Raw genomic sequence first — 25,878 nt, 5'->3', positions numbered from 1 at the left:
TATTGAAAGAAAAAAAATTAGAAACCTAAATTCTAAAATAAATTTAAAAAAAAGCTTCATTAATTATTTACGTCAACATGAGAGATATAGTAATTTCCATGATCCATAAGTCAAATGAGAGATGATGATAGGAAAGCATCAATTGTACTGGGTCAAATGTTGACATCAATTAGAAGTGTAGAACCACGTCATGAAGCAGCAATTCATGTCTGATCCCAGCTCGCTTTTTTGCTTTTTTTATTTTTATTTTTATTTTTTTGTTTTGTTTTTTTTTTTTTTTTCTCTTTACGTCTAGTAATGAAATCTGTTCAATAATAATAATGAACAAATTTATTATAAAAAATACATATATATATATATATATATATATATATATAAGATAGTGTTTTGAATCAAATAGACAACCGAATGAGCAAATAAGCAGTGAATCAGAAACAAAATTTACAAATGGAACGTGGGATATTTCTTTCCTCATTACCAGAATTCCCAAAAGAAAAGAAAAATCCAACTGTGTCGATTTTACTAATCCCACAGCAATTGTCCAATATGATCACACAAAAGGTGATGTGATATGTGAAAAGAAGATGCAATGTAGGTCCTGCGAGAAAGTGACTTTGTTGGGCATGCCATATTAGCACTCACTCAATTTAGATTTCACCACTTGTTTTACATATTCAAAGAAAATAAATAAATACATAAATATTTAGAAAACTAGATTAATCTCAATAGAATCTCTTCTTTTTTTTCCTTTTTTTCTTTTTTTTTTTATTTCCCTCTAAAAGAGGTGTGTGTGTATGTGTGTGTATATATATATATATATATATGAAGCATCATGGTAGAATTTCGAAGAAATATTCTAATTCCAATTTGTTATCCGTTGAAGAATTACATCGAAAACAAAAACAAAGCTAATTTTTAATTTCATTTTCAGCATGTTTGGTAATTTTGTTGAGAATGACAATGTACTTGTTACAAATGAGAGTGTATTTTTCATATTACAAGAATGAATAATAAATGTTCCCTTATTTCTCGAACCCAAAATGTTTATCTCAGCTCCAATTCGACCGTCCTCATAAAAATCATCGTTAAAAAGAAAGAAAAAAAAAAAAAAAACTAACTACCCCGGGCTAGACTTCAAAGACAATAAAAATGAAGTTACGGAGAGTGGCTTATTTTTGTTTATCTGGGCCATAATTGAAAGCTAAATCGAATATCTGACTGTAGCTGTCTACAAAATGAACATCAAGACCTTCTTTCACGTTGGGTGTCAGCTCATCAAAATCCCTCCTGTTGGCTGAAGGAAATATAATGGTCTTCACTTCACTCCTCCTTGCTGCTATAGTTTTCTCCTTAACCTGATTTTGTTTCACAAGAATGAAACTTGAATGAGTTCTAAGAAGCACCACAATATAACTTACCCAATACGTATAGGTTCCTATAAAATAGAGAACGTTACTTTTTATAAATTTCAGTATTTCACAGAATCTAAATCCAAAGAATTCCAAGGAAGCTGGGAAAAATGCGGCAAAAGTGTAATGAAAAACCAAAGCATGCCATACCCTTAAGGCATGCCACATTGCATTTAATAGGCTTGCATTCATTTTAATTGTTAATGAAAAAGAGTAGTAACCACATGATTTATAAGAACAGTGATTCATATTTTATAGTTTATTCAACTTACCCCACCAATTGGAAGAATCCTCCCGGTAAGAGTTACTTCCCCGGTCATTGCTAGATCCTTCTTGACAGGCTTCTTCATAGCAAGGGAAAGCAAGGATGTGATCATGGTGCAGCCAGCACTTGGTCCATCTTTTGGGGTGGATCCTGCTGGAACATGAAGATGGAGTTTGGAATTGGCAAAGAAAGGGTTATCTGGCTCTTTTTCAGCCAAGATCGCTCTACAAACAGTGTGAGCAATCTGTGCACTTTCTTTCATAACATCTCCAAGTTGACCGGTCAGATGAAGAGCTCCTTTACCCTCTCCTTCCTCAATCTGAGTGGTCTCTATGTACAAGGTGGAACCACCCATGGCAGTCCAAGCAAGACCCATCACAACTCCAATTGGAGTTTCATCATAGATGCGCTCTGCATGGAAAACAGGTTTGCCAACAAAATCAGCGAGGTTTGATGTATCAACCGACACCTTTTCAACTGTCTTCACTGCTTCTCCTTCCTCAATCTTTTCAGCTTCATTTTCAACCTGTAGAAGGGATCAACCATCATAATACTCAATGCTTCAATACACTAAATTTAGAATGACAGAAGAAGCTGGATTAAATAATGGCTTCAAACTGAAACTGTGATGCAAAGTAAACTCAGAAAAAGCAGTTTAAACTCTATGTTTTAATAATTGTGGAACTTGCACACCTTCCACAAGATCTCCTATTTGTTTTTTTTTTCTTACTAAAATATCTTTTGTGCCAGAATCAAGTAATAAGCATCCATTATTTTCCCTTATATATAAAAGAAGAATCTTTGTAACCTCTCAATTTGGAAGTGTGCAACGTTTCTCAATTGTTGCACTATATTCAAGAGAGAACAATCAGTTTAGTTTTGCAAATAAATAATAAACAAACGACCAAGGGAAAAAATAATATATATATATAGAAGAAAATTCCTAATGGTACCTCGTTTGTCAGAACTTTATAATACCTTTACAACAGTAGCTTGATCAGAAGAAGATTGAATTTGGCCAACTGGAGAAGTCTGAACTGTCTCAGTCTCTATAGAAGACTCAGTACTTCGTTCTTGACTGCTGCCCTCTACTGATTCTTCAGCAGTCTGATTCTCACTAGCAAGCACATTTTGGCCCACTTCTTCAACGTGTTCTGCTTTAGCTTCATTAGGTTCAGCGATTGCAACTTCGTCCACAGCACCTTGTCTAACAAGTTGCAGAGCTATCTGTCAGGCCAAATAAAAGGAGGTTCAACAATGCACAAGGAGAAACAGTTCTTAAAAAAATATATAAACATCATTCAACTTCGAAAAATGTGGTATGATACGACTCTTTAAAACTTGATATTTAAACAAACCTTGCGGTATATCTTTTCTATGTGTTTTTGGAGATTTCGAACACCTGCTTCTCGGCAATAATTTTCTATAAGAGCGAGAAGAGCTTCATCGGTCACTTCAACCTGAGTGCATAGTAATTTCCACTAAGAAAAAATCCTACAAATATATTTCATATAATATATATATATATATATAGAGAGAGAGAGAGAGAGATCAAATGCATAAAAGATGGAGAGGGACAGAGAAAGAGCAAGTGAGAGTGAGATGTCCACCTGTTCAGGTTTGATGCCACATGCTTCTCGAGTGGCCTTCTCCAAATAGTCTCTTGCAATATGCATTTTTTCATCAGTAATATATCCAGCAATGGCAATGACCTCCATTCTGTCCAGGAGAGGATTAGGTATCATCTCTACAACATTAGCTGTGCAAACAAAAAGAACCTGCATAGAAATTTTTCAAAGCATGAGGCATCGAGTCTTCACGACTGCTTTCCCTCCTCCCAGCAAAAACCCATCCTACCCAATTAAGGGAAGGAAAGGAAAAACGACAAAATTAAAAACCAAAATAAAGATAACTAGATAAAGCAGCTGAATTAAAAATATACTAATAAAAACTGGCATACATCATTTATGCCATAACTTTAAGCACTTGAAACATTTTATGCACAACATTGAATGGATGCAGATACAGGATGCTTGTCTTGTGCCTAACAGGTTAACACCAATAAGTATAAAGAATAAGATGCTCATATCCTAAAACCAAAATAGGTGTATGATTAACTTTCACTAATCAGCTTATTGATACATGCATGTTATGTAATGTGCCACTAGATTGAGAACATACTCACTAGTCCACCATCTGCATATAGAAAAACAATTAGACAAACCAAAGTGCATCATATAATGTAAACTACCACTAAACAGGACCATGCCACCATTGCCACTAACCTTTGATAAATCAATTGAAACATCAAGATAATGGTCTAGAAAATTAGCATTTTGCTCTGGATCAAGAAGCTCCAACAAAGCACTTGCTGGATCACCAGCATGTCCTCTTCCCAGCTAACATCAAAAAATAAATAAATAATAATGCATAAAATTAAATGAAAATCAACATATTTAAGGTCACATTAAATAAGCATTTATTATCAGCACATTATAAGGCATCGTCCAGCAATACATTACCTTGTCAATCTCATCAATCAAAACAAGAGGATTAGCTGTTCCAACATTTTTAAGGCACTGTACCATCTTTCCTGGCATAGCACCAATATACGTTCGACGATGCCCCTGATAGTTATTTAGAGAGTTAATTTACAAGATATAACTGTGTGATATGAGTGAATGTCTGTATTAATGTTATTCAATACAAAAAGGTTCTAACTACCTTTATTTCAGCAACGTCAGCTAATCCTCCAACAGAAAATCGAAAGAACTTACGGTTCAAGGCACGTGCAATTGAACGGCCAATGCTGGTTTTGCCCACTCCAGGTGGACCAGAGAGACAGATGATTTTTCCTGTGATTAGAAGGGATAAAACCATGTTACTTGTAGAAAACTCTATAGCACGCCATGTATGATATCCCAGAAACTAGTAAGGCAAGCATCAAAGAAGAAACGTTACTAACCTTGTGAGGTTCCTCTAAGTTTTCCAACAGCAATAAATTCCAATATCCTTTCCTTTACATCAGATAATCCATAATGATCTTCATCAAGGATTTTTTGTGCTCGAAGGACATCAAAATTCTCATCACTGCATTTGTAATTGAAAAAAAAGAAAAAAGAAAAATACATCAGATATGACTCAGAACCATAATAATAAGGGTATAAAGCAATCAGAGAATCCATTACATGTATTATTTACCCACTAGAGATATTCCTACTCCATAATAAGGGTATAAAGCAATCAGAGAATCCATTACATGTATTATTTACCCACTAGAGATATTCCTACTCCATATTTAAATGTTACATTATTTCTATGACCATAGAAATATCAAAATCAGTTTTATCCTACACTAAGAAGACCATGACAAGATAAATTCCTATTATCATCCTAAATAGTGCAACAAAGATCATTTATTCTCATTAGCGAGTACTTAAACCCTCTGTCATAGGTACAACCATGAAATTATAACAACTATAAGCATGAAATTATAACAATTAAGTAGTACAATAACCTGTAATTTCCCCAAGGAAGTGCAGTCAACCAATCCAAATAGTTGCGGGTGACATTAAATTCACTTGAACTTGCCTCCAAAAGCTGCAATTTTGTAAGTTCTTCTTCTATAACTTGAAGAACATGTGGTGGGCATTTATCCCTATTTGGTTCAAGTCTTTCCCTAAACTTTGCTGCAGTAGCAAGAATCACGAGTATTTCGTATACAATCAGTATATATACAAAGATACCAATGTATCTACTTAAATACTAAATTGCGATCTGATGACAGGAAAGCAACAACAGTAGGTCAAATATTAACATCCACATCATATAGTGGTAATGTCTGATCCAACATTTTTTTTTTTCCTTCATTTTTTCTAACATCCAATCATGAAAAAATGGTCCTAAGATATAAAATCATGAGACTGAATCGATAAGATCACTATCGCAGTAAATAAAAAACAATGCATAAAAGAAAAAAAACCTCATATTTCATAATTTTAACAAGGGCAGTCTTTGAAGGACTTACCAGAAAGTGCTGTTTTGTCATCTGTTTCCAGTCCAAGCTCCTGCATAAGTCAAGCCAAGTAAATTCCAATACAAGTTGAAATAAAGAAAACTGATTTCAAAACCAGATTAAAGATACATAATTATTTAGAAAATAATCATACTGCTTGCATAGAGGCAGTGATGACCGATGACAGTTGGAGATAGATACCTTCTTTATGGCCTTGAGCTGCTCATTCAACAGGTAGCGGCGTTGTTCACCACTTATCTTCTCTTCAATTGCTTTTGCAATAGATTCCTAAGTACAACCGACAGAAGAAAGGGGGGAAAAAAAAAAAAGTTAAAAGTAAAATTCAAACATTAAAATTTAACCCACCCGCACCATACCTCCCCAAGAAAAACAAAACACCAACAACAACATCACATACCTGAATCTTGCTTATTTCCATTTCTTTCTTCACCAATTCCAGTGTGAGTTTTAAACGTTTATACACCTGATCAAATATCGTAGTTAAAAATATATTCTAAATTTTTATAAATATGAATGTGAAGGCTGATGCCAGATGGAAAGCAGGCATGGAGATTAATTTACTCCAAAATATAATTCTTTTTGGAATGATCTCAAAGCACAAGCCAGAAAACTGAACGATTCAAGATTAGTCATAATACTAGAGATATGTGAAGTGATACTTACATCCAGCTCTTCAAGAACTTGCTGGCATTGCAATTTGTTTGCACCAGATATTGCAGCTCCAAAATCTGCTAACCTTGGAAAATTAAAATCACCTATGTGCTGCACATATTAAAAAGAAAAATAGAAATAACTATAATGAATAATTTTAAAAGCCAAGCCATAAAAGTAAATGGATTTACGGACATTTAAAGAGATGTTGACTAATAGATTACATAAAATAACAGTTCACATTATGGCTAAATTTTCCATTTTGGTTCCATTGTCAACAAAAAGTCACATATATATGAGCTATAAAAAAATTGGACTTGAATTCCTCAATTAATCATGTGTTTCCTCCCCAAAAAACCACCATGTAGAATCCTTTTTTACATCACTTATCTGTGTTACATCCTTCAAATTTCATGTGATTTAGTAAACAGAATATCAATTCCATCATTGCTATATTGATCCATATGATTTGATGAAGAATGAGCAAATAATGGGATTTTTTTTTTTTTCTATAAACGAGAAATAAAAAAAATGCTTGGGGGTGGACCTGAGGAAATGTCTACAATACCTGGATTTAATCAGATACAATTTGAAGGACCCATGAGCAACGCAAGATTGAAAGATATGGCAGCCAAAAGGAATTGAAAATGTGACATTTTGAAGTCCTAGAAGGAAAATGCCGAAACTAACCAGATTTTTTATTCAATGTCTGATGGAAGATATGGTTTTTAGCTCAACTTTATCTTCATCCAAGAGGTTAGCGATGAAGTTGTCTTTATATTCATGTAATAGTAATACCAATGCATTGTCTTTATATTCATGTAATAGTAATACCAATGCATTTTTGTTATTTTGATGAATATTGATGAGCAGTCCACCTTGCAACTTACCCAATCTTTTCCTACATATATCCCTTCCCTACTCTTCTTCTTCTTCCATTTCTTCCTTCTTCCTCTATGAGTTGACTGGTCATTAGAATTATTAAAGATTCAAATTAACCACCAATGGTGGATCCAATGAAGCCAAACTCAACCATGTCAAATAGACATTTTGACCCAAGTTCTATATTCTGAATCATTAGCAAGAAATCACAAATTAGACCCATATACCTAGTGCATGACACAATCCCAAATGCTTTATCCAAATACTTAGAAGTATGCCAATAACAAATACAAGTCAACAAACTTGGGGACAAACAAGGTTCCCAGAGAGGTCTGGTAAAAAACAAGCAAATGCCATATATACCCCAAAATCTTGAAAAACAAAACACACCTGAGTGTATGTTTGGACATGATCTCTCCAAAGGGAACTGGTCTTTAGAACATCTCTTAAGGTTGAAATAACCTCAAAGGACGTTGCCTTAATGACATCATCATCCTTGTTGTATGGTTTATCCTGGAATATAGATTACCGAACAACAAAAGAGAGAGGGGGGTGAGTAAGAAATTGATCTAACATGTTGCACATCCTAAATTTCATAAATAGAATTGAGGAAAAAATAGAGATATGAACAACAAACCTTGAGATGATCAACTTTTACAGTAAGGGGATCCTCACTAACCTGTAGAGAGGGGGGAAAAAAAAGAAGTTATCTTTCTCTTTTCAGAAAAAGGAAAATATAAATGACATTAAGACAGAAATCCAAAATTTATGCTTACTGATCTATTCTACCCACCATCTCTGTAATTCGAAGCCGCCTATGACCAATAAGGACTACCTGGTCTCCTTGGATACTTGAAATCTGGTGCATAATGATATGATTGAAACAATATCACTCCTGATCAGCAAAATTAATACATGCATTTCACCACAGTACACAAGTGAAGAAACGTCAACCTACCTGTGCAAGTGTACCAACTTCATGAAGACGGTTAAATAACTCTTTTCCTTTTAAGTCATAAATGTTCTTCTCAGTTTCAGAACCAGATACCAAACTAGGATCTGTCCCTGGCTCATCCTTAAGAAGGAAAGCACCTGCATATGGAGCTTGCCGCTTTCGGCTTTCCTGTAATGCTGCTAACAGTTTAGGATCCTGCAAGGGAAAACATCAATTAGAGACACCAAAGAATCAAGCCTCCTCACTATTGAAGGGTTAATGGTACTAATGCAGAGGTCATAAAACACTACTATGACATGCTTTTGGTAATATAATTTGCAAAGTTGGATGAAACAGAATAAGCACGAAATATGCCAGCATTTAAAGTCTAACCCGAACTAGAAAATTTGAATATACGCGAGAAGCTACCATACCTTGACATAAATTGGCATGTAGAATCCTGGAAATAATGGTCTATGTGGCAATGGTAACGCTAAAACCTGTGACAACAATGTATGAAAGAAAACTTAAAATCTGATCAATGTATGTAATTGCCATATGCTAAAAAAACAAATTTTACTCGCTGTAAATACATAGCAGAAGGCAATGACAATAACAATTAACAAATTCTGCCACAAAATTTGTTTAATTTATGTGTATACACATATCTACAATTCAAGTTTGCATTTTTACTTCTTTTTCGTTTCCTCTACTTCCCACAGAATATCATAAACACCAAGAGGAAACATTAAAAGAGTTAAAACGACATAAATACTATGGTTTTTTTTTTTTCCAATACCAAAACTAAAAATACAATGATTATTATCCTTTTTTTTTTTTTTCCATACCAAAACTAAAAATACAATGATTATTATCCAACCAAATTATTATACAACCACTCTATCTTCGTGCAAACTTAAATTCACGAAGCAAAATACAAAGAAGAACAAAACTTTAAAACAGCCAACCAACCAACCGTTAGATAATCTTCGGGTCTAGGATTCGTGGGCACGATAGCAGAGGAAGATTTCGACTCGGCTCCCGATTCGGACCCCTTCACATCGACTTCCACTACCTGCTCGGACCCATCACTGGACTCCGAACAGAAAAACGCTCGGCGACCCAGATTAGGGCTTTTCCGAGTGAACCCAGTAAGCGAGTTCAGAACTCGGAGCAACGGCGTAGTTGACTCGGACGACCCTATGCGCGTAGCAAACGGAGCTAGACTGTGCACCCGGGTCGGAAGGCATGAAGACGATGAGAGGAGCTTCAACATTTTTTGGTGTGAAAAGTAGACAGATTGCAGGGACAACAACGGTATTTGGAAAAGTTAGGTTTTCATTTAGCTAATGAGTTTGGTGGTTTGGTTGGTGAAGAACCTCCATTGATGAAGCTTGTATGAAGAAGAAATAAAAAAAATAAAAAAAAGAGGGGCTGTTTTCATTTGTTAAAGCCCTTCAAAAACCCTTGTACTTTTTTTCAGTTGACGAATCTATCCCTGTTGTTTGGATAAAACTACGGATTCAGTTCGAATTTGCGAGTGTACAACTAAACTGAACTAAACTAAACTACTTGCACTTTTTTTTATTGTGTGATTAATTTGTTGTTCTTATTTTATGAACAATAATGCAAAATAGTTTTTTTCTTATGCATATATACACATTTATGTTTTCAGCAAAATATATATATAAATATATATATGTGTGTGTGTATATACATTTATGTTGCAAAATTTATATTTCACGTCATATATGTAAGAATTTCTTCTCTATTAGTGATTTTTAAAAAAAAATAAACAAAATATTTTAAATTTTTCAGTTGTCTTGTAGTTTATTCAGGGAAAAAAAAAAAAAAAGGCCAATATGCATAACTTATTGTTTCTATTAAATATTATTTATTTTCAAAAAATTTTGTTTCAACCACATTTGATAACAACTCGTTTCCCTATTTCTTAAACTTTCACAATTTTGATAAATATTTTAAAGTAGCAATATAGCGTGCCCAAGAATTATCATGCATATGGAATTTGTGAACTGTAACATAAACTTTATGTTACTTGCTTTCATTTAACAATATTACACTATATTTGTTAGACTTTATTATTATTATTAGTAAGCTATTTTATTTATTCATCCAAAAAAAAAGCTTTTTTTTATTCTTGAGATCTTTCTGAATTATTTAGTAAATATATTATAATTATGGACTAACAAATTAAGGTGTACTCCACATTTATAAAAACAAAATTCCAGCTTCAACAACGAATTAACTTGTAATTTGCATTTAATTAATATCGACGAAAAATTCATATTACTATATATCTTCTTTTCATCTTTTCTGGGTCAGACTGTGTACCCCATTGTAACCAATCCATTGACTTAAACTTGGGCTCAACGCCTGAATAAATGAAAATGAAGCTTTTCAAATGATTCATAAAGATAGGCAATCAGCTACAAGTGACCCGCGCAGGGAAGATGAACCAACAGCACAAATAAATACAACAAAGATCAGTGGGATCTAACCAATGCATAACTCAGAAGACGAGCATGTTTCATTCTTTTTCCTAAAAGAAAATTAGAGAAAGCAATAACATTTACAATCATCCACGATATATTTGCAAACTCTACTATAAAAGCAAATGCATCTCGTCTAATGTCAACACTATCCACGAACAAGGAGTTATATCACACAAATTTGAAAGTCAATGAATTTATAGTCCATCTAATGTACAGTAAAATCTCAAGTATAGAATCCAAAACCTCATCTGTTTTACCCTAAGTTCATAATCGACATTTCTTCCAGGGGGTTCTCATTTCTCACATATGCAGAGGAGCTAGTAAGAATAGGATTCCTCAGAAGCTTCAGAACTTTCATAAACAGGACTTTCATGAACTTCATCTTCTACAGCTTGAAGAAATTGAAACATGTAATGGACTCCATTAACAACATCATATACCATTAGTCCTATCCTACCTCCAACCCAACTACCCAGATGACTTCCCACAAGATAACCAAATCTCCCAAGTCTTTCCTCCCCCAGAAAGCCTCCAGCATAGGCGCCAACTAAGGTGCCACTACCCCTGAGGAAACCTTCAGTCATTGTACCACCATAGTATATAGCTTCGAAGAAGTCCCACCCAGAAGAGATAATGGGACCTATTATTCGCTTGGCTTGCCGTTTTGCCAGCTTTGCTGCCTTTGCTCCTTCTTTCAGTGCTCGTTTTTCTGCCTCTACAGCAGAAATTCCCTGGACCAATGCATCGGCCTTTGCACTTTCGAATGCATGCAGCCTCACTCTCTCAACGTGCGCAGACCTAATGTTGTAGAAATATAACTTCACTCCTTCCTTTACACCACATGCTAGTGTTCCACTGCCCATGTCAAAACAGTTCAAGAATGTAAACTTCCCACTCTGAGATGAAGCCTCTTCCCCAACTAGCTGCCGACATTTTTCAGCTATGAATACAGAACAAACATACAAAAATAAGAGCCAATTCTTAATGATTAGCAAGAATCACAAAATGGTTCTATGTGATAGTGTGAAACTCTAACAACTGAATGAATAATAAATCATGGTAATAAGATTTACAAAAAGCTTAGCCTGAGACAATTTCAGAGTAATAAAACTCCAAAACAGAACACTTACTAAATTACAAGGACTAAAATAAAAAGTAAATAAAATCAACACAGAATCTAACAAAATCACAATAGTATTGAATCCATAATACTTTTTTTTTTTTTGGGTAAAAAACTAATAATAAAAATAATAAATAAAAAGTAATTGTTTTAGCATTCGACGAGATATTTTCCAAATAAATCCGCAAAGCCATTAAATTTTTCCCCGTATACAAGCAGGATCTCACAACTCTAACAACTACCCACAACGGTGAAGCATAAACTCTTAAGTTTCAAACCCGAATATTCCAGTTCTTTTCCTCATCTTATATTCTTTCTCACAAACCAAACAGACCATAATCAGAGAACCACTAAATCAAAACCAAAAATCCAGATTCAGCTAAAATCTCAATTTCCCCAAGATTCAAAGCAAGAAACCACACACAAATCCACTATTCCAATTCTCTTTTTCTCACTGCCATAAATTTCGGTTTTTCTCAGAAAACAAATTGGGGCTAAAGCAAAGCATTCCATCCTCCAACCCAACCCCCCCGAAAAACACCATAAATAAACAACGTACCTGTGATGCTGAGAACTACGACGCCAATTGTGAATAGCAGAAATTGGACCCTTTTCTTCTGATAATCCATTCTTCAAAATTACTTCTGAGAAAATGGAAATCAAAAAAAGCAAAACAAAAAAAAAAAAAAAAAAAAATTCCAAACTTTAACCCTAATTTTGGGTCATGTATAGTAAAGCAAAAATGAGATCAACAACACTTTTAATATGCTTTGAAACGAAGGAAGAATCTAAAAAGTCCCTCGTGATTTTTGTTCTACTAGAATGTTTAACCCCTTTATTTTTCTTCACGCTTTATGAAAAATTATAATAATTAAATTAAATTAAATTCGAATCCCAGATCAGTGACCACGCATCGTTTGTTTCCCTCTTGAAAAGTACAGCGAAGTCGGTCAAAACAAAACAAATAAAATATGGATAATATTTTTCTAATAAATAATGTTTTGATTTTCAGTTGTCTTTTATAAATTATTATTTTTAAATATTTTTTTCAATCGCCACGCCTAAGTATTTGGAAGTTTGTCATATTTGACTTGTCTATTTTTATGAAACTTTGAACGAAAATGCTGAAAAAAAAAAAATTACAACTTGATATTACTTGTGGGAAACCAAAAATAAAATAAAATATGTGATTTGGATTTTATGATTTTCCCATTTAAAAAACTGATAATTTTATTATTGTATTCCGAAATTTTATATATATATATATATATATATATATATTTCTATAATTTTTATTGTAATATTATTTTTTTAATAATTTAACTAAATATAAACTATTTATTTCCACTGTCATATAATACATATGATTGATTCGAATTTATATTTTCATAGATATGATTAGAGATGTTCTACTACTGGATATAATCAATTTCATTTTTTATTGCAATATCATTAAAAAATATTATTTATTATTATTAAACAATGATTGTTAATAGAATTTGTATTTAACATCACAATTTAAATAATTATTTTTAAAATTTTTACATAAATTAAAGATTATTATCCATAGTAATAAATATCAAAATTTATTATTAAATATTAAATAAAATAAGGAATAGTTCTATACTATTTGTATATGGGTTAAATATATTTTACCTTTATAAAACTTTAGTTTATTTGTCATTTTATTATCCAAATTAAAAATTTTGATACATTACCATATGAATAATTGCTTCCATATTATTTCAATACAATTTGAAACATTTATTTGGAGAAAATGCTCTCATGTGTGTTGCTCATGACTAAAATCAAATTAGGGACATTGATTAGGACTCGGTGCATGTTTCCTTTTCACTTTCCTCCAAGGTCTTTTAAACCATGAGAAGGATTTGGAGAAGCTTATAAGATTCCAAGCTTCAACATGGTTCCACTACCCCCTTCTCCATTTGGGTTTTATCGAGTTTAAAGGTTTGCTTGGTGTAATTTATATAGATAAAAGCTTTTAATTGTAGTATTTTTTCCAATAAAACTTATATATATATATATATATATAAAAGCTTTTATTAAAAAATTAATGGATAATTAATTGATAAAGTATTTTTACTGTTTATTTTATTTATTTTTTATTATTTTCCTATAAATTCAAAATAGAGTTTTTTTAGATTTTAAAATTTTTGTTTTTTCATTTAGTTTATAAAATTTATTTTTTGATCAACAAGTATTTATTGATTTATAATCAAATATTTATTTTTTTAAATAAAAAAGCTTATGATTATCTATAAGTGCTTTTTGCTATAAAAATAAAAAATAAAAAATCATACAAAACGAAACTTTAGTTATAGTTACATAAAACTATACTAAGGTAGCTTGAAGAAATACCAAGGTTAGAAAAAATTATATTAGGGCAGCTTGAAAAAATAGTAGCAAAAAAATATATGATGAAAATGAAAGAGATCTTCATCTCAATTGTGTTCCTCATCTACATCTGCATCTTTGATTGAATTTTCTTCACCATTTTTTTTCTCATTCATCTTCATCTTAACCATCTATAAGCAAGGAGGCTAGTGGTAAGGAGGAAACATACTTTTAACAAAAAGCCTTTTTTCTTTTTTCAATCAAATGCTCCTGATTTTGGTCACAAGCAACACATACGAGGGCATTGCATATTTCAAATGGCTAAAAAATTTACATTCTAATAATAATAATAATAATAGTAGTTTGATAGAACATTTAAATATGTATTTTTATTTTTATTAGTTTTGAGCTTGGAGAATTCTAGATTTTGAAACATTTTCATATTTCATTAGTCACTGAACCAATTTACAGAAAGATCAACTAAATTAACCACTATTCACCCAAAATAAAAAAGAGTACTAAATTAAGCACTATAATCTTATGACGTGGTGTGGCAATATACTTTTGAATTAACATTTAATTTTGAACATAATAATATATGATATGCACAATAGTAAAATAATAATAATAATAATAATAATAATAATATATTTATAAAATAAATCAAAAAACAAGAAAACAAATGAAAAGCACACTGAAAAAACATGTAAAATAATTTTTTCCAGCTAAACAGGAGTTCAGCAAATCGACAACCAAAAAAAAAAAAACAAAGAGCCGAATCAATAGTTTTATGCAAACAAGAGGGGCAAATCCGTCAACTGAAAATTAGAAAAGGGTTAGAATGCCCGTCTTCAAATTTTTTTTTTTTTTTATTTTTTCAAATCTTTCAAGCTTTTATCAATGGCGGAAACCCCCAAAACCCACCAGGCAATCAAGACCTAAAAATTTACAGTAACCAATTTTTTCCCTAGCAATGTGAAAGCGCCTCCATATTTATTTTCTACCTAAAAATGTTGAAGCTCCTCTCCTTCTCTTCATGCCGAATCCACAGTATATTTCCTTCGGGTATCCGAACTGGGTCATCCGTGTCCAACGCTACATTTCTCCAAGTTTCGAACTCGTTCTCTGTGTTCAGTCGAAAAACCCAAAATCTGGTTCGCCGAGCTCTGTTTTGCTCGGACACGAGTGATGGGTCCGAGCAGGTTATGAAATTCGAGGTCAAGGAGTCAGAATCAGGAACCCAATCGAAGTGTTCCTCTGCTTTCTTGCCCACCGACCCGAGAACTGAAGATTATCCAAAGGTTGGTTGCTTGGTTGCCTTTAAATTTAACTTCTTCTTTTTTAGTATATATATATATATATATATATATATATTTTTAATGGCGCTGGTGTCTATTGCGTTCTTAGTGGAAAGTAGATAGCTGAAAAGAAAAAGAAATGACCTTGAATGTTAGAAACGAGTACAGACATGTAACAAGAACGTGGCACATTGTGTTAATACTAAAATTGATTTTGGTCGTGTTCTTAATGCTTTATAATATCAACTGTTAAAGAGTGCTTACTTATTAGTGGTAAGGGTCGTATGCATGTGCTTGAGGCCTTAGAATAAGGTATCCAGCTCCAGCCATCACTATATAGGTTTATGCCCTCTTATAACTTCCTATGTAATGGTGACATTGATTATTTTCTGGTTGATGCGTTTATTTGATCTTGGTTCAGAATCTTTTTTTTTTTTTTTTTTTGTGAAACAACACTTATTGGAATTTTTCTTTGTAACAACGCTTATGCAGGAGCTTGGATGGGAGGCAGATGACAGAACAGAACTTTCTGGTTAGTGTGTTGAAAGTTGTTTTTTGTTAGTATAAAATAAAGTAGTAGATTTTTTTTTGTTGCTGTTGTTTTTACTAGTATTATTATTATTATAATTATTTTTCACCTCCTGCCCTCTTCAAGAAAGTGTATTTGGAGAATTGGGTACTTTGGAAAGGAGGTCTATTTGAAAGCCAGAACTTTACTGTCAATGTTTTGGCCTTCTTTCTGATTTACTGCTTATAGATAGTTGAAAGTGATTATATTGGTTGATTCTCAATTCTCATAGACATTGTTGCTTATTATGTGGTTCTAATGTTAATATTTGACAATCTGTTGTGTTCAATCTGTTTTCCTGTTATCATATATCATTTAAGTAGAAAACATTGATATTTGGGCTATATACTAATCATAAAGGAAAATGACATTGGAATTAATTACTAATGGAAAACTTAGAGGAAACTCACAAGGTTGGTGGAGTTTCTTTTTTGATAATCTCTTACCCAGTTTCTATTACATTGCACCCATGACATGTTCTTCAGATTGTAATGTTTACACTGGAAAATTTTCGTGGGAAGCAGACCAAACAGACTGCAGGCTTCTCTCTTTTTCTCATTAAACCCCTTCTAGGGGAAGTAAAACCTTGATACATCTAAATTTCAAAAACTTGTTCATGAATATGTTTATGCTGAAAAATTTTCATGAGAAGCAAACTGATCTTTTGGCCTGTCTTTTCTTCAGTGTCCATTCTTACAAGTCCAACATCAAACTCATTTGGGATTCCACTTGCCATAGAACTCATCGAAAAGCAACACTGGTTGGAACTCAAAACCCATATAACTGACTCGAATGCCACCACACTTCTTCAGCAATTGTTTGACTCAGAAGCAGATCCTATAATCATTCTCAGGTACTTCAACTGGTCACAGAAACAGTTTAATATTTCATACACTCTTGAACTCACTTGTAGACTCTTACACTCATTAGCCAGTGTCAAAAAGTACTCAAAGATTAGATCTTTCTTAGATGGGTTTGTTAAGAAGAATGAGAATCATTCAAATTCTTCATTTTTTCACATGCTTTCGATGTGTAGCAACCACTTTTGCTCAAATTCTATAATTATTGATATGTTGCTGTTGGCATACGTACAAAATTCGAAAATCCATATGGCAATTGAAGTATTTGACCGAGCTGGTGATTATGGGTTTAAGCTGTCTGCATTATCATGTAATCCTTTGCTATATGCTTTGGTAAAGGTGAAAAAAGTTGAGCGTGTAGAATATTTGTACAAGGAGATGATTAAGAGGAGGATTGAGGTTAACTTGTTCACCTTCAACATTGTGATTAATGGGTTGTGTAAGGTTGGGAAATTGAATAAGGCAAGGGATGTTATTGAAGACTTGAAAGCATGGGGTATCTCACCAAATGTAGTTACATATAATACTCTGATTGATGGGTATTGCAAAATGGGCAAGGTGGGAAAAATGAATAAAGCTAATGCCATTTTGAAGGAAATGGTTGAAAGTAAGATTTGTCCGAATGAGATTACTTATAACATATTAATTGATGGCTTTTGTAAAGATGAGAATGTGTCAGCTGCAATGAAGGTGTTTCAGGAAATGCGGAGGCAGGATCTAAAACCCAGTGTGATTACATATAATACATTGGTTAATGGGTTATGCAATGACGGGAAGCTTGATGAGGCTTGTGGCTTGCGAGATGAAATGCTTAGCTTGGGTTTGAAGCCAGACATTGTAACTTACAATGCCCTTATAAATGGATTTTGTAAGAAGAAGAAAGTAAGGGAAACTAGAGAACTGGTTGATGATATTAGAAATCGAGGTTTAGTTCCCAATGTTATTACATATAATACTCTTATTGATGCATACTGTAAGGATCAAATGATGGAGAAAGCATTCGATTTGCATCGTGTAATGTTGGAAAGTGGAATTTCCCCTACAGGTTCAACCTATAACTGCTTAATTGCTGGCCTGTGCAGACAGGGGAACATGGAAGGGGCTCGAAAGCTTTTGGAAGAAATGCAAGATAAAGGCTTGAGAGCTGACGTTGTAACTTATAATATATTAATAGATGCATTATGCAGGAAAGGGGAGTCAAGAAAGGCAACAAGACTCTTGAATGCAATGTTCAGTATGGGTTTGAGTCCAACTCACCTGACATACAATACATTGATGGATGGCTACTGCAGGGAAGGAAACTTAAGGGCCGCACTGAATGTTAGATCACAGATGGAAAAAGATAGGAAAGTTGCAAATATAGTGACATATAATGTTTTGATCAACGGATATTGTAAGAAAGGCAAGCTCGAAGAAGCAAATAGGCTTCTTAATGAGTTGTTGGAAAGAGGCTTGGTCCCAAATCAAAATACTTACCAGGTTGTAAGAGAGGAAATGGTGGAGAAGGGTTTCCTTCCTGATATTGAAGGACACCTCTATAATGTCCCAGGCAGCTCGTAGCCATTGAAATATGAAATTGAAGTGGTCTTTGTATTACCGCGATGAATTTTCCTTTGTAAAATATGAAGATTATGAACTGATGTAAAAAAATATTCATAAGGTTCTTTACTTGAAATATGAGTATATACAATATAGTATTGACTTACAATTTTGTATGTAACTCCAGGATTTTGGATGGGATTTTAATACAATTGGATTTATTTGTTTTTACAATGAAGTTCTTAAAAGCTCTTTTCCATCATGTAAATGTTATTGTTTTTACCTTTATTTAGTTGGGGTGAGATTAGAAGTAAAGAAACAGACTTAACTAAACAGGAACTAGGATCTCATCTTGAATAACATGCTTCATCTATATCCCATTATATACAGTAGTTTGCTCACCCCATGAAATAACTGTTACATCTTGTGGCTTTTAGAGACAAAGAAAGCAAGTGGCCTATGGGCTTTTGAATTGGTTAAATGAGAGATATAGAATGTCAATGAAATGTACATAAAAACCCATTTCTTTTAAAGTCTTTATTAAATTCTGAAAGTTCTGAAATCAATCAAGTGGTCCTCAAATTGAAGAAAATCAAATCAAAACTATGTAGCAGCCTATATAGTTGGTAAAGAGATGAGTAGCATCTATTTATTGGAATGGGACGCAAGAATTTGACCTTGAAAAAAAGATTGGAAAGCTGCTGTAGAGGCCAAGTTGCATGGACCAGATAAAGGAAAATCTAGAAAAGGTGTGAATGGAATAAGCTCCATCGTTCTCAATAACAAGCATACGGCACATGGAGTCGTGTGGCTGTCACACACCTCTTGCTTAAATGGCCACGGTGAATGAAATTGACTTCATTTGTAGCCAAACAACATGGCTTCGATTATGATGGTTTTGTTTTTTTAAAATATTAGAGTTTCGCTTTCTAGGTCATGGCGTATGGGGCATGCCTCAGCTAACTCCACCTTTCTTTCAATTTCAAAGATAATGTGGAAATTTATTTTTCTATTTATTTATCACTTTCAATGAAAAAAGGGCAAATCGCAGAACTCAAAGAAAATTCAGGCATATTTCTATGAAAAAGATCATTTGGATACCATTTTCCTCAAAGTTCTTTTTTTACAAAAGCCTGCAAATAAAATTTCAGTATAAAACACAGAATATTATTTATATATATATATATATATATTATGGTTCTTTTGAGCAATTTCCATAAAATTCAACCCCACATTCGGAAAAGAGCCTCCACAAAAAGGAACACCTAAATTCAATGTCGAGTAGTCGCATTACTACTGTTTTCCTGGTGGTGAAAGTAGCCCAAGGGGGGGGGGGCAGAAAAGTAGCAATTCCATTTATTATACAAACAAAAATGTATCTTCCTCTTCTTCCATCCAAAAGGGGGTGAAATTATTGTCATACCAATATCATATTAAAAGTTTGCATTCTATATTGTCTAAATCTATATCAACTCCTTTCGTAGATTCTCTTTGAAAAGCATAATGATAAAAAGAAAAAGAAAAAAGTCATATGGATTGTAAATGGTGTTTGGATTTTTATTGCAGAATGAAAATTGTTTCTGAACTTTTTATCTTAATTCGGATGTAAAATTCGTTTTTTCTAAAGATTTGTATAAAATACTATTTCAAAAACTTCAACTTGCAAGTATTCTTTTACTATTTATTCACATGATAAAAAGGTCAAAGATAAGATATGATACATATACGCAAAGCTTTACGTGAAGAGAGGACACACACACACACACAGAGCACGAAAAATTTTCTATGTTGTAGTTCTCTTTCCATTTGTCACACAAGACTATATTCTAGAGATATTTCAAGCACTAGTTTGAAGTCTTATTGGCTTCAGAAGCTAATTTAAGTTAAAAATGAGGTAAAAGAAAGAGAATTTCTAAAGGCAGAGAAAGCATCCAATTGATAACATGCACTAACTCGAGGGAATGATGGTATCTCATATGAACCATTGAAGTTGAAGAAAAAAGGGGAAAAATAGAAATAATTAAATATACAGACCTTAATTATTTTTGTATATACCTTTTCTTAGAAAGTTTGCATTTGAAATAGTAAAAGAACTTAAAGATGGTAGATGTCAACACCTAGGAAGTTATGGTGGCTATTCATTTTATGTAAGGCCACCTCTATGTGGCCAAAAAAGAACAGAAAAATAATAATAATAATAATTATAATAGCGTAGAAAAAAAATATATAGGAACTTTATTTTTATTACAGCTAATAAAATTATTATTAATTATTAATGAAATTCTTGATGTGATAATAATTAATTGGATTTTAAAATTTTTTTATAGAAAAATAAATCCATAATATTGCCAATTAAATTATTAGTTGCGACCGAACCTATTAATAATGAATCAGTAGAATTCAAATAATATTTTTCAAACATATTACATCTTACTAGAAAAAATAAAATAAAATAGTGGAAACTTATGGGGCACTTCGAAGAAGTCTAACATTCAAGCGGATGTGCGACCACTTCGTGAAGATACAGACATGAAGGCCCACATATGACTTGTTGTGGAAATAGTTTATTAATTATTTTGTTTCACAAACGATGAGTGATGATGGAAAAATATACATATATATATATATATATATATATATAAACATAGGAATGATTGAATAGATTATTTAGTTATTCTTATCATTGGTTATTTAAGATAATATCGGTAAATTATAAATAATAAAATTAATTTAAAATATTTTTATTTTTATTTTTTAATATTAAAAATTTAATAAGAAAAAATGAATCATTTAATATAAATCAATTAAATTCTTATATAGTATTTAAATAACATTAGAATTTTTTTAAAAAAAAAAAATTATATATTTTTTTATTCTATTTAATTTTATATCATATCAATATGTGGTATTATAAGATGAATTAGATAGTCTATTAGACCAAATATTTATTTTCTTATAAAAAACAAATTAATCACTTTTTCTTTCTTCAAACATTAAAAAAAAAAAAAAAACACTTGAAAATTTTTTAAGTTTTCCTTAAGAATTTTCAAAGTTTTCCCTATACAAAACAAAGACTAAAAATGGGTCCTATTTACTCTATATGTAGAGAATTAAGTGAAAATAATTGAATCATTTGCCAAAATGTTTGCTCCAAAAATATGTAAGAATTAAGTTCCTCATTAAGAAGTAAAACAAAACGTATAACAAATAACAGAATTGAAAAATGGAGGAACAGAGTAATGGCCAAGAAACCAAAGCTAAATTTGGCGATCAAATTGAACTCCAATGGAATGATCAATCAGGGTGATGACCTTTGGATGTGAAATGTTACATTTGGTGGACCCAAACTCAATGTTTGAGATGTAATAGGATAAGACAGGTGGGGTAGATGTTGAATTGGCTGGCAAGCTAGTGTGAACTGAATGATGCTGATAATATAGCATAATCTTTATATATATAAGAATATTGACGAAGATAATTAATGTATAGTTTACATTATCATTTGTGTATGGTATATATATATTTTTTTTAATAGTTCTTAAAAGTAATCATATACAGGTTTTCCAAATACACATATATAAGGGTTAACAATTAGACAGGTGTGAAATCACTAACCAGATAATCTTACAAAAACTCTAAACTAAATGAATGAATAAAAATTGCAATAGGGTTTTTTATGAGTTTTCCTCAAAGCTTTTATTATTATTATTATTATTTTACGCAATGTAACATTCAAACATTCACAACCCAAAGCCAATTCGATGTGTGGTCGCTTTTGCCATTGGGTTACTTCAACTTTGACAAGTGAACTATTTGTTATATATATTGTTTGATTTCTTTTTAATTTTTTTTTTTTAATCCCCATGGTCGTTTATTTCACAGTAGGATTGCGTCAATGGCGTAGATCTCTCTTTTTTTTTTTTGTTTTTTTTGGGTGAAAATGGCATAGATGGGTGGGTATGGAATATTGGAATTTACATAAGGTAATATTTAGTCAATGAGTTTATCACTTTTATCTTTTCCATCTGATCGAAGATTACCTACCCAATTAACAAAAGGAAGAGAAATGGGCTTTTTAATTTCTAGTTCAAATTCATAAAAAAAAATTATTCGATACATTCAATTTATTTAGACCCCTCGTACAACAGTATTTTATTTTTATCTTTTTTCATGACACGATCTTATAAGATTGACCCATAAATAGTAACTTTTTAATGTTAAATTCTTTAAATTAAGAAATGTGAAGTGTGTCGTCATTTTCCAACATTACTGCATGATACAGTTCTGCAACAACCAACTTCTCTCCTCCTGCAGAACTTCGCTCTTCCCAATGAAATTCATATTCACCACCCCCAGGCCAGTTTACTTTCTGCAACTTTCAATGTTTCCAAGGCCTAAAATAAGACCATACTAGGTACTGCTTCTATTGCATCCACTTTTACTGGTTTTATTTGACCTCTAATAATTAATTGGTTTTTTTTTTGTTAATATTAATAATTAATTGGTTATATACTACCATTTGATTTTTATGAAAATTTTATTTTATTTTGTATGTAATTTATTTATTTAAAATAAATTTTTAGTGATATTTATAATTTATTAAATGTTTTAAAAAAATTTAAATTTTAAAATAAAAAATAAAAAAATCAATACAATTTAAAATTATATATAACTTAAAATTATGTTCAATTTGATAATTTTATCCTTTTCGTTAATTTTATAATCATTTAGATGACTAATAATCTTTAATTCACATTTAAAATAAGTAAATTAAACATCATTAGATGAAAAAAACTAAAATTAAAAGCCTATACAGTTTCATTTTTTAAATTTATTTTGATAGGGTTATTGGCTTTATTATTTCCTAAATATTTTCAACGATTTATTAACATTTTTTTTCAATTTTCACATTTGGTTTCTAAATTTTATTGTTTGGAACAATTTGCTTTTTAAACTATTTTTAATATACTTTTAAGCAGTTTTAAAATATACAGTACACTACCAAGAAATCCTTTCTTTATTCACATAAAAAAAAGAAAAAAAAAAGGGTACATTAAACATATTAAAACGGTTAAAAAGTAAATAAAATAGTTTAAAAATCAAATTGCCTTAAAAGTCAAAGTTTAAATACAGTTGTGTATGGATAGAATTGAAGGAGCTACTGGGATAATAATTTTATTTTTTAAAACTAAAATATTAATAAAAAAAAGGGTAAATTCTTAATGGTAGTCAATTAAAATATGAGGGTTTTTATTTTTTTGGTAAAAAATGTTGATATATGGTTTCATTAATAATAATAACCAGTAAATGCTCCTATATGGGCTAGTTCATGTTATGCTGAAAAAAATAAACCAGTCCGTCCAAGAAATTCGACTTAGCAAATTGATTACATTTCTTTTCAAGGACGAATCGTGTCCCATTAATTAACCAGCTGCGATAAAATTGCCAACACTCACCACTGCTCAATATGAGTTTTTTGGGAACAAGTTTTGTTACCTATCATAAGTTACAGATTCTTTTTATGTTTGAATGATTCAAAATTTTAAGTGTTCATTTGGTTACTTTTATGTTTTAATTTTTTTTTTAACTTTTTTTTTTAAATTGTGCATAACCAGTTTATGTTTTATAGTACAATTAGAATATTTAGCAACATAATTAAAAGAAGAAAAAAAGTATAAAACACAAAATTAAAATCAACTTATAAAATGAAATTCAGTTTCATAAACCTTTTTCTTTTTTGCCATTATAAATATTTAACATAGCACTCATTTATGCTAAAATATAAACATTAACCAAAGGGAAGATTATTTGTAATTAGTTAAAAAATAAAAAAAGAGAGAAAACAAGTGACTTTACTTTAGATATTCACTGTTCCAATTCGAATGGCAAGATGTGCTCATTTCAACCCTAGCTAATATCATTTATGTCAAGTGTGGGCCCCTATAAATGCACTCAATGGCAAACCAAGTTAAACACCAAGGCAAGAAGTGGGTCCCAGATATGGCCATTAAATATTGACCCCTCTAGAGAGGAGCTGAAGCAATTGCCACAAGGGTTTGCTCTGAAAGAGTATCTGTTGTGTATTTTGTATAATTTTTTTCTTTTTTTCCTTGGTTTCCAAGTCTTCCATAACCTCATAGTATCGACATGGTTTGCCAGGAAGAGGCTTTGGTAGAAAAGATCTGTGATTTGTATGAGCAAATCTCAAGCCTTGAAAGTCTCAAACCTTCCAAAGATGTCGACATGCTCTTCACCCAACTTGTTCACACATGTATCCCACCAAGTCCTATTGACGTTACAAAGCTTTGCAAAAGGGTTCAAGAAATTAGGTCCAAACTCATTAGGCTCTGTGGTGAAGCTGAGGGTCATTTGGAGTCCCATTTCTCAACAATCCTAGCCTCTTTCCAAAACCCACTTCAGAATTTCAACATTTTCCCTTACTATTCCAATTACCTCAAGCTTGGCCAACTCGAATTCAACATTCTTAAACAACACTATACCCATGAACCCAAAAAAATTGCCTTTGTGGGCTCAGGTCCTCTGCCTCTCACCTCTATTGTCTTGGCCTCCAATCACCTTTTAAAAACCGTTTTCTACAACTTTGACATTGACCCATCTGCCAATTCAAAAGCTCTTGCTTTGCTGCCCTGTGATTCTGACCTATCGAAAAGGTTGTTTTTCCACACCACCAATATTATGGATGTCACAAACGCTTTGAGAGACTTTGATGTTGTATTTTTGGCAGCTCTTGTTGGTATGGACAAGGAAGAGAAGCTCAGAGTTATTGATCATTTGGCCAAGTATATGTCTCCTGGAGCTCTCTTGATGCTGAGGAGTGCTCATGGTGCTCGAGCTTTTCTGTATCCGGTTGTTGATCCTTGTGATCTTAGAGGGTTTGAGGTTCTCTCTGTGTTTCATCCAACCGATGAAGTAATTAATTCGGTTGTCATAGCACGTAAATACCCATTGCCTACACACCCTTCACTACTTGATCATCAACAGGGACTTGGAAATATTATACTAGTTCCTAATAAGTGCTCTGACATTGAAACTTTCAATCCCCTCAATATCCATGGCAATATGATAGAGGAATTGGCCTTTGACGAGCAGCTTTAGGGAACTCTATTCTCGATGTGGTGATTCCTCTCGTGCCCATATGGAAATTGTTCCCTCTCCTAGTTGTTTGCCTTGTGTTCATGTCAATCTAACTTATAATATATATCTTCCTAGCTTTGTGTATGGTCATGGGTTTCTTATGTTTTTACTAAAATAATATGGAACAGAAAATGGGATTCTTAGGGTGGTTGCTATATGTTTATGTCATGCAAGCCCAACTTAAAATGTTTGTCCTAGTACTAGCTAGCTAGCATTATGTTTTCGGGTCAGCTTTTGCTTTTGGATTTTGTACTTCAAGAAATAAAAGAGACCATCTTGAAATTCGTATGTTC

The 25,878-nt window shown here is 32.2% G+C and overlaps 4 protein-coding genes across 4 annotated transcripts; 2 read left to right on the top strand and 2 right to left on the bottom strand.

The window, feature by feature from the left end:
• Positions 1 to 892: 892 nt before the first annotated feature.
• On the bottom strand, positions 893 to 9,657 carry LOC107407834 (lon protease homolog 1, mitochondrial). The gene is made up of 20 exons (XM_048468574.2): positions 9,154 to 9,657; positions 8,612 to 8,677; positions 8,202 to 8,393; positions 8,037 to 8,102; positions 7,881 to 7,922; positions 7,634 to 7,756; positions 6,374 to 6,472; positions 6,108 to 6,173; positions 5,891 to 5,977; positions 5,702 to 5,741; positions 5,192 to 5,363; positions 4,640 to 4,764; positions 4,399 to 4,529; positions 4,197 to 4,301; positions 3,960 to 4,073; positions 3,285 to 3,452; positions 3,033 to 3,134; positions 2,653 to 2,901; positions 1,682 to 2,200; positions 893 to 1,355 (listed from the first exon to the last, which is right to left on the bottom strand). The coding sequence occupies exons 1-20, from the start codon at positions 9,451 to 9,453 to the stop codon at positions 1,170 to 1,172; spliced, it is 2,952 nt and encodes a 983-aa protein (XP_048324531.2). The 5' UTR covers positions 9,454 to 9,657; the 3' UTR covers positions 893 to 1,169.
• A 1,035-nt stretch (positions 9,658 to 10,692) lies between these two features.
• Positions 10,693 to 12,776, bottom strand: LOC107407411 (uncharacterized). The gene is made up of 2 exons (XM_016014695.4): positions 12,370 to 12,776; positions 10,693 to 11,630 (listed from the first exon to the last, which is right to left on the bottom strand). Exons 1-2 carry the CDS (start codon positions 12,437 to 12,439, stop codon positions 11,008 to 11,010), a joined length of 693 nt encoding a protein of 230 aa, XP_015870181.2. The 5' UTR covers positions 12,440 to 12,776; the 3' UTR covers positions 10,693 to 11,007.
• A 2,197-nt stretch (positions 12,777 to 14,973) lies between these two features.
• On the top strand, positions 14,974 to 18,664 carry LOC107407413 (pentatricopeptide repeat-containing protein At1g09820). The gene is made up of 3 exons (XM_048468969.2): positions 14,974 to 15,466; positions 15,956 to 15,995; positions 16,716 to 18,664. Exons 1-3 carry the CDS (start codon positions 15,176 to 15,178, stop codon positions 18,449 to 18,451), a joined length of 2,067 nt encoding a protein of 688 aa, XP_048324926.2. The 5' UTR covers positions 14,974 to 15,175; the 3' UTR covers positions 18,452 to 18,664.
• Positions 18,665 to 24,460: 5,796 nt separating this feature from the next.
• Positions 24,461 to 25,878, top strand: LOC125421187 (nicotianamine synthase). The gene has a single exon (XM_048469276.2). It carries the CDS (start codon positions 24,578 to 24,580, stop codon positions 25,544 to 25,546), a length of 969 nt encoding a protein of 322 aa, XP_048325233.2. The 5' UTR covers positions 24,461 to 24,577; the 3' UTR covers positions 25,547 to 25,878.

This window comes from Ziziphus jujuba, chromosome 10 (genome assembly GCF_031755915.1).
Source record: "Ziziphus jujuba cultivar Dongzao chromosome 10, ASM3175591v1".
In the NCBI taxonomy this organism is placed as follows: Eukaryota; Viridiplantae; Streptophyta; class Magnoliopsida; order Rosales; family Rhamnaceae; genus Ziziphus; species Ziziphus jujuba.
This window is presented reverse-complemented; position numbering and strand designations above follow the sequence as displayed.

Excerpts from the sequence above, each read along its gene's own strand:
- LOC107407834 (XM_048468574.2), bottom strand. The coding sequence starts at position 9,453 with ATGTTGAAGCTCCTCTCATCGTCTTCATGCCTTCCGACCCGGGTGCAC. Across the intron at positions 7,923-8,036 it reads GGCTTCGAATTACAGAGATG|GTTAGTGAGGATCCCCTTAC; the intron begins GTGGGTAGAATA and ends CCCTCTCTACAG. Across the intron at positions 6,174-6,373 it reads AAGTTCTTGAAGAGCTGGAT|GTGTATAAACGTTTAAAACT; the intron begins GTAAGTATCACT and ends ATATTTGATCAG.
- LOC107407411 (XM_016014695.4), bottom strand. The coding sequence starts at position 12,439 with ATGGATTATCAGAAGAAAAGGGTCCAATTTCTGCTATTCACAATTGGC. Across the intron at positions 11,631-12,369 it reads CGTAGTTCTCAGCATCACAG|CTGAAAAATGTCGGCAGCTA; the intron begins GTACGTTGTTTA and ends CTGTATTCATAG.
- LOC107407413 (XM_048468969.2), top strand. The coding sequence starts at position 15,176 with ATGTTGAAGCTCCTCTCCTTCTCTTCATGCCGAATCCACAGTATATTT. Across the intron at positions 15,467-15,955 it reads GAACTGAAGATTATCCAAAG|GAGCTTGGATGGGAGGCAGA; the intron begins GTTGGTTGCTTG and ends ACGCTTATGCAG. Across the intron at positions 15,996-16,715 it reads TGACAGAACAGAACTTTCTG|TGTCCATTCTTACAAGTCCA; the intron begins GTTAGTGTGTTG and ends TCTTTTCTTCAG.
- LOC125421187 (XM_048469276.2), top strand. The coding sequence starts at position 24,578 with ATGGTTTGCCAGGAAGAGGCTTTGGTAGAAAAGATCTGTGATTTGTAT.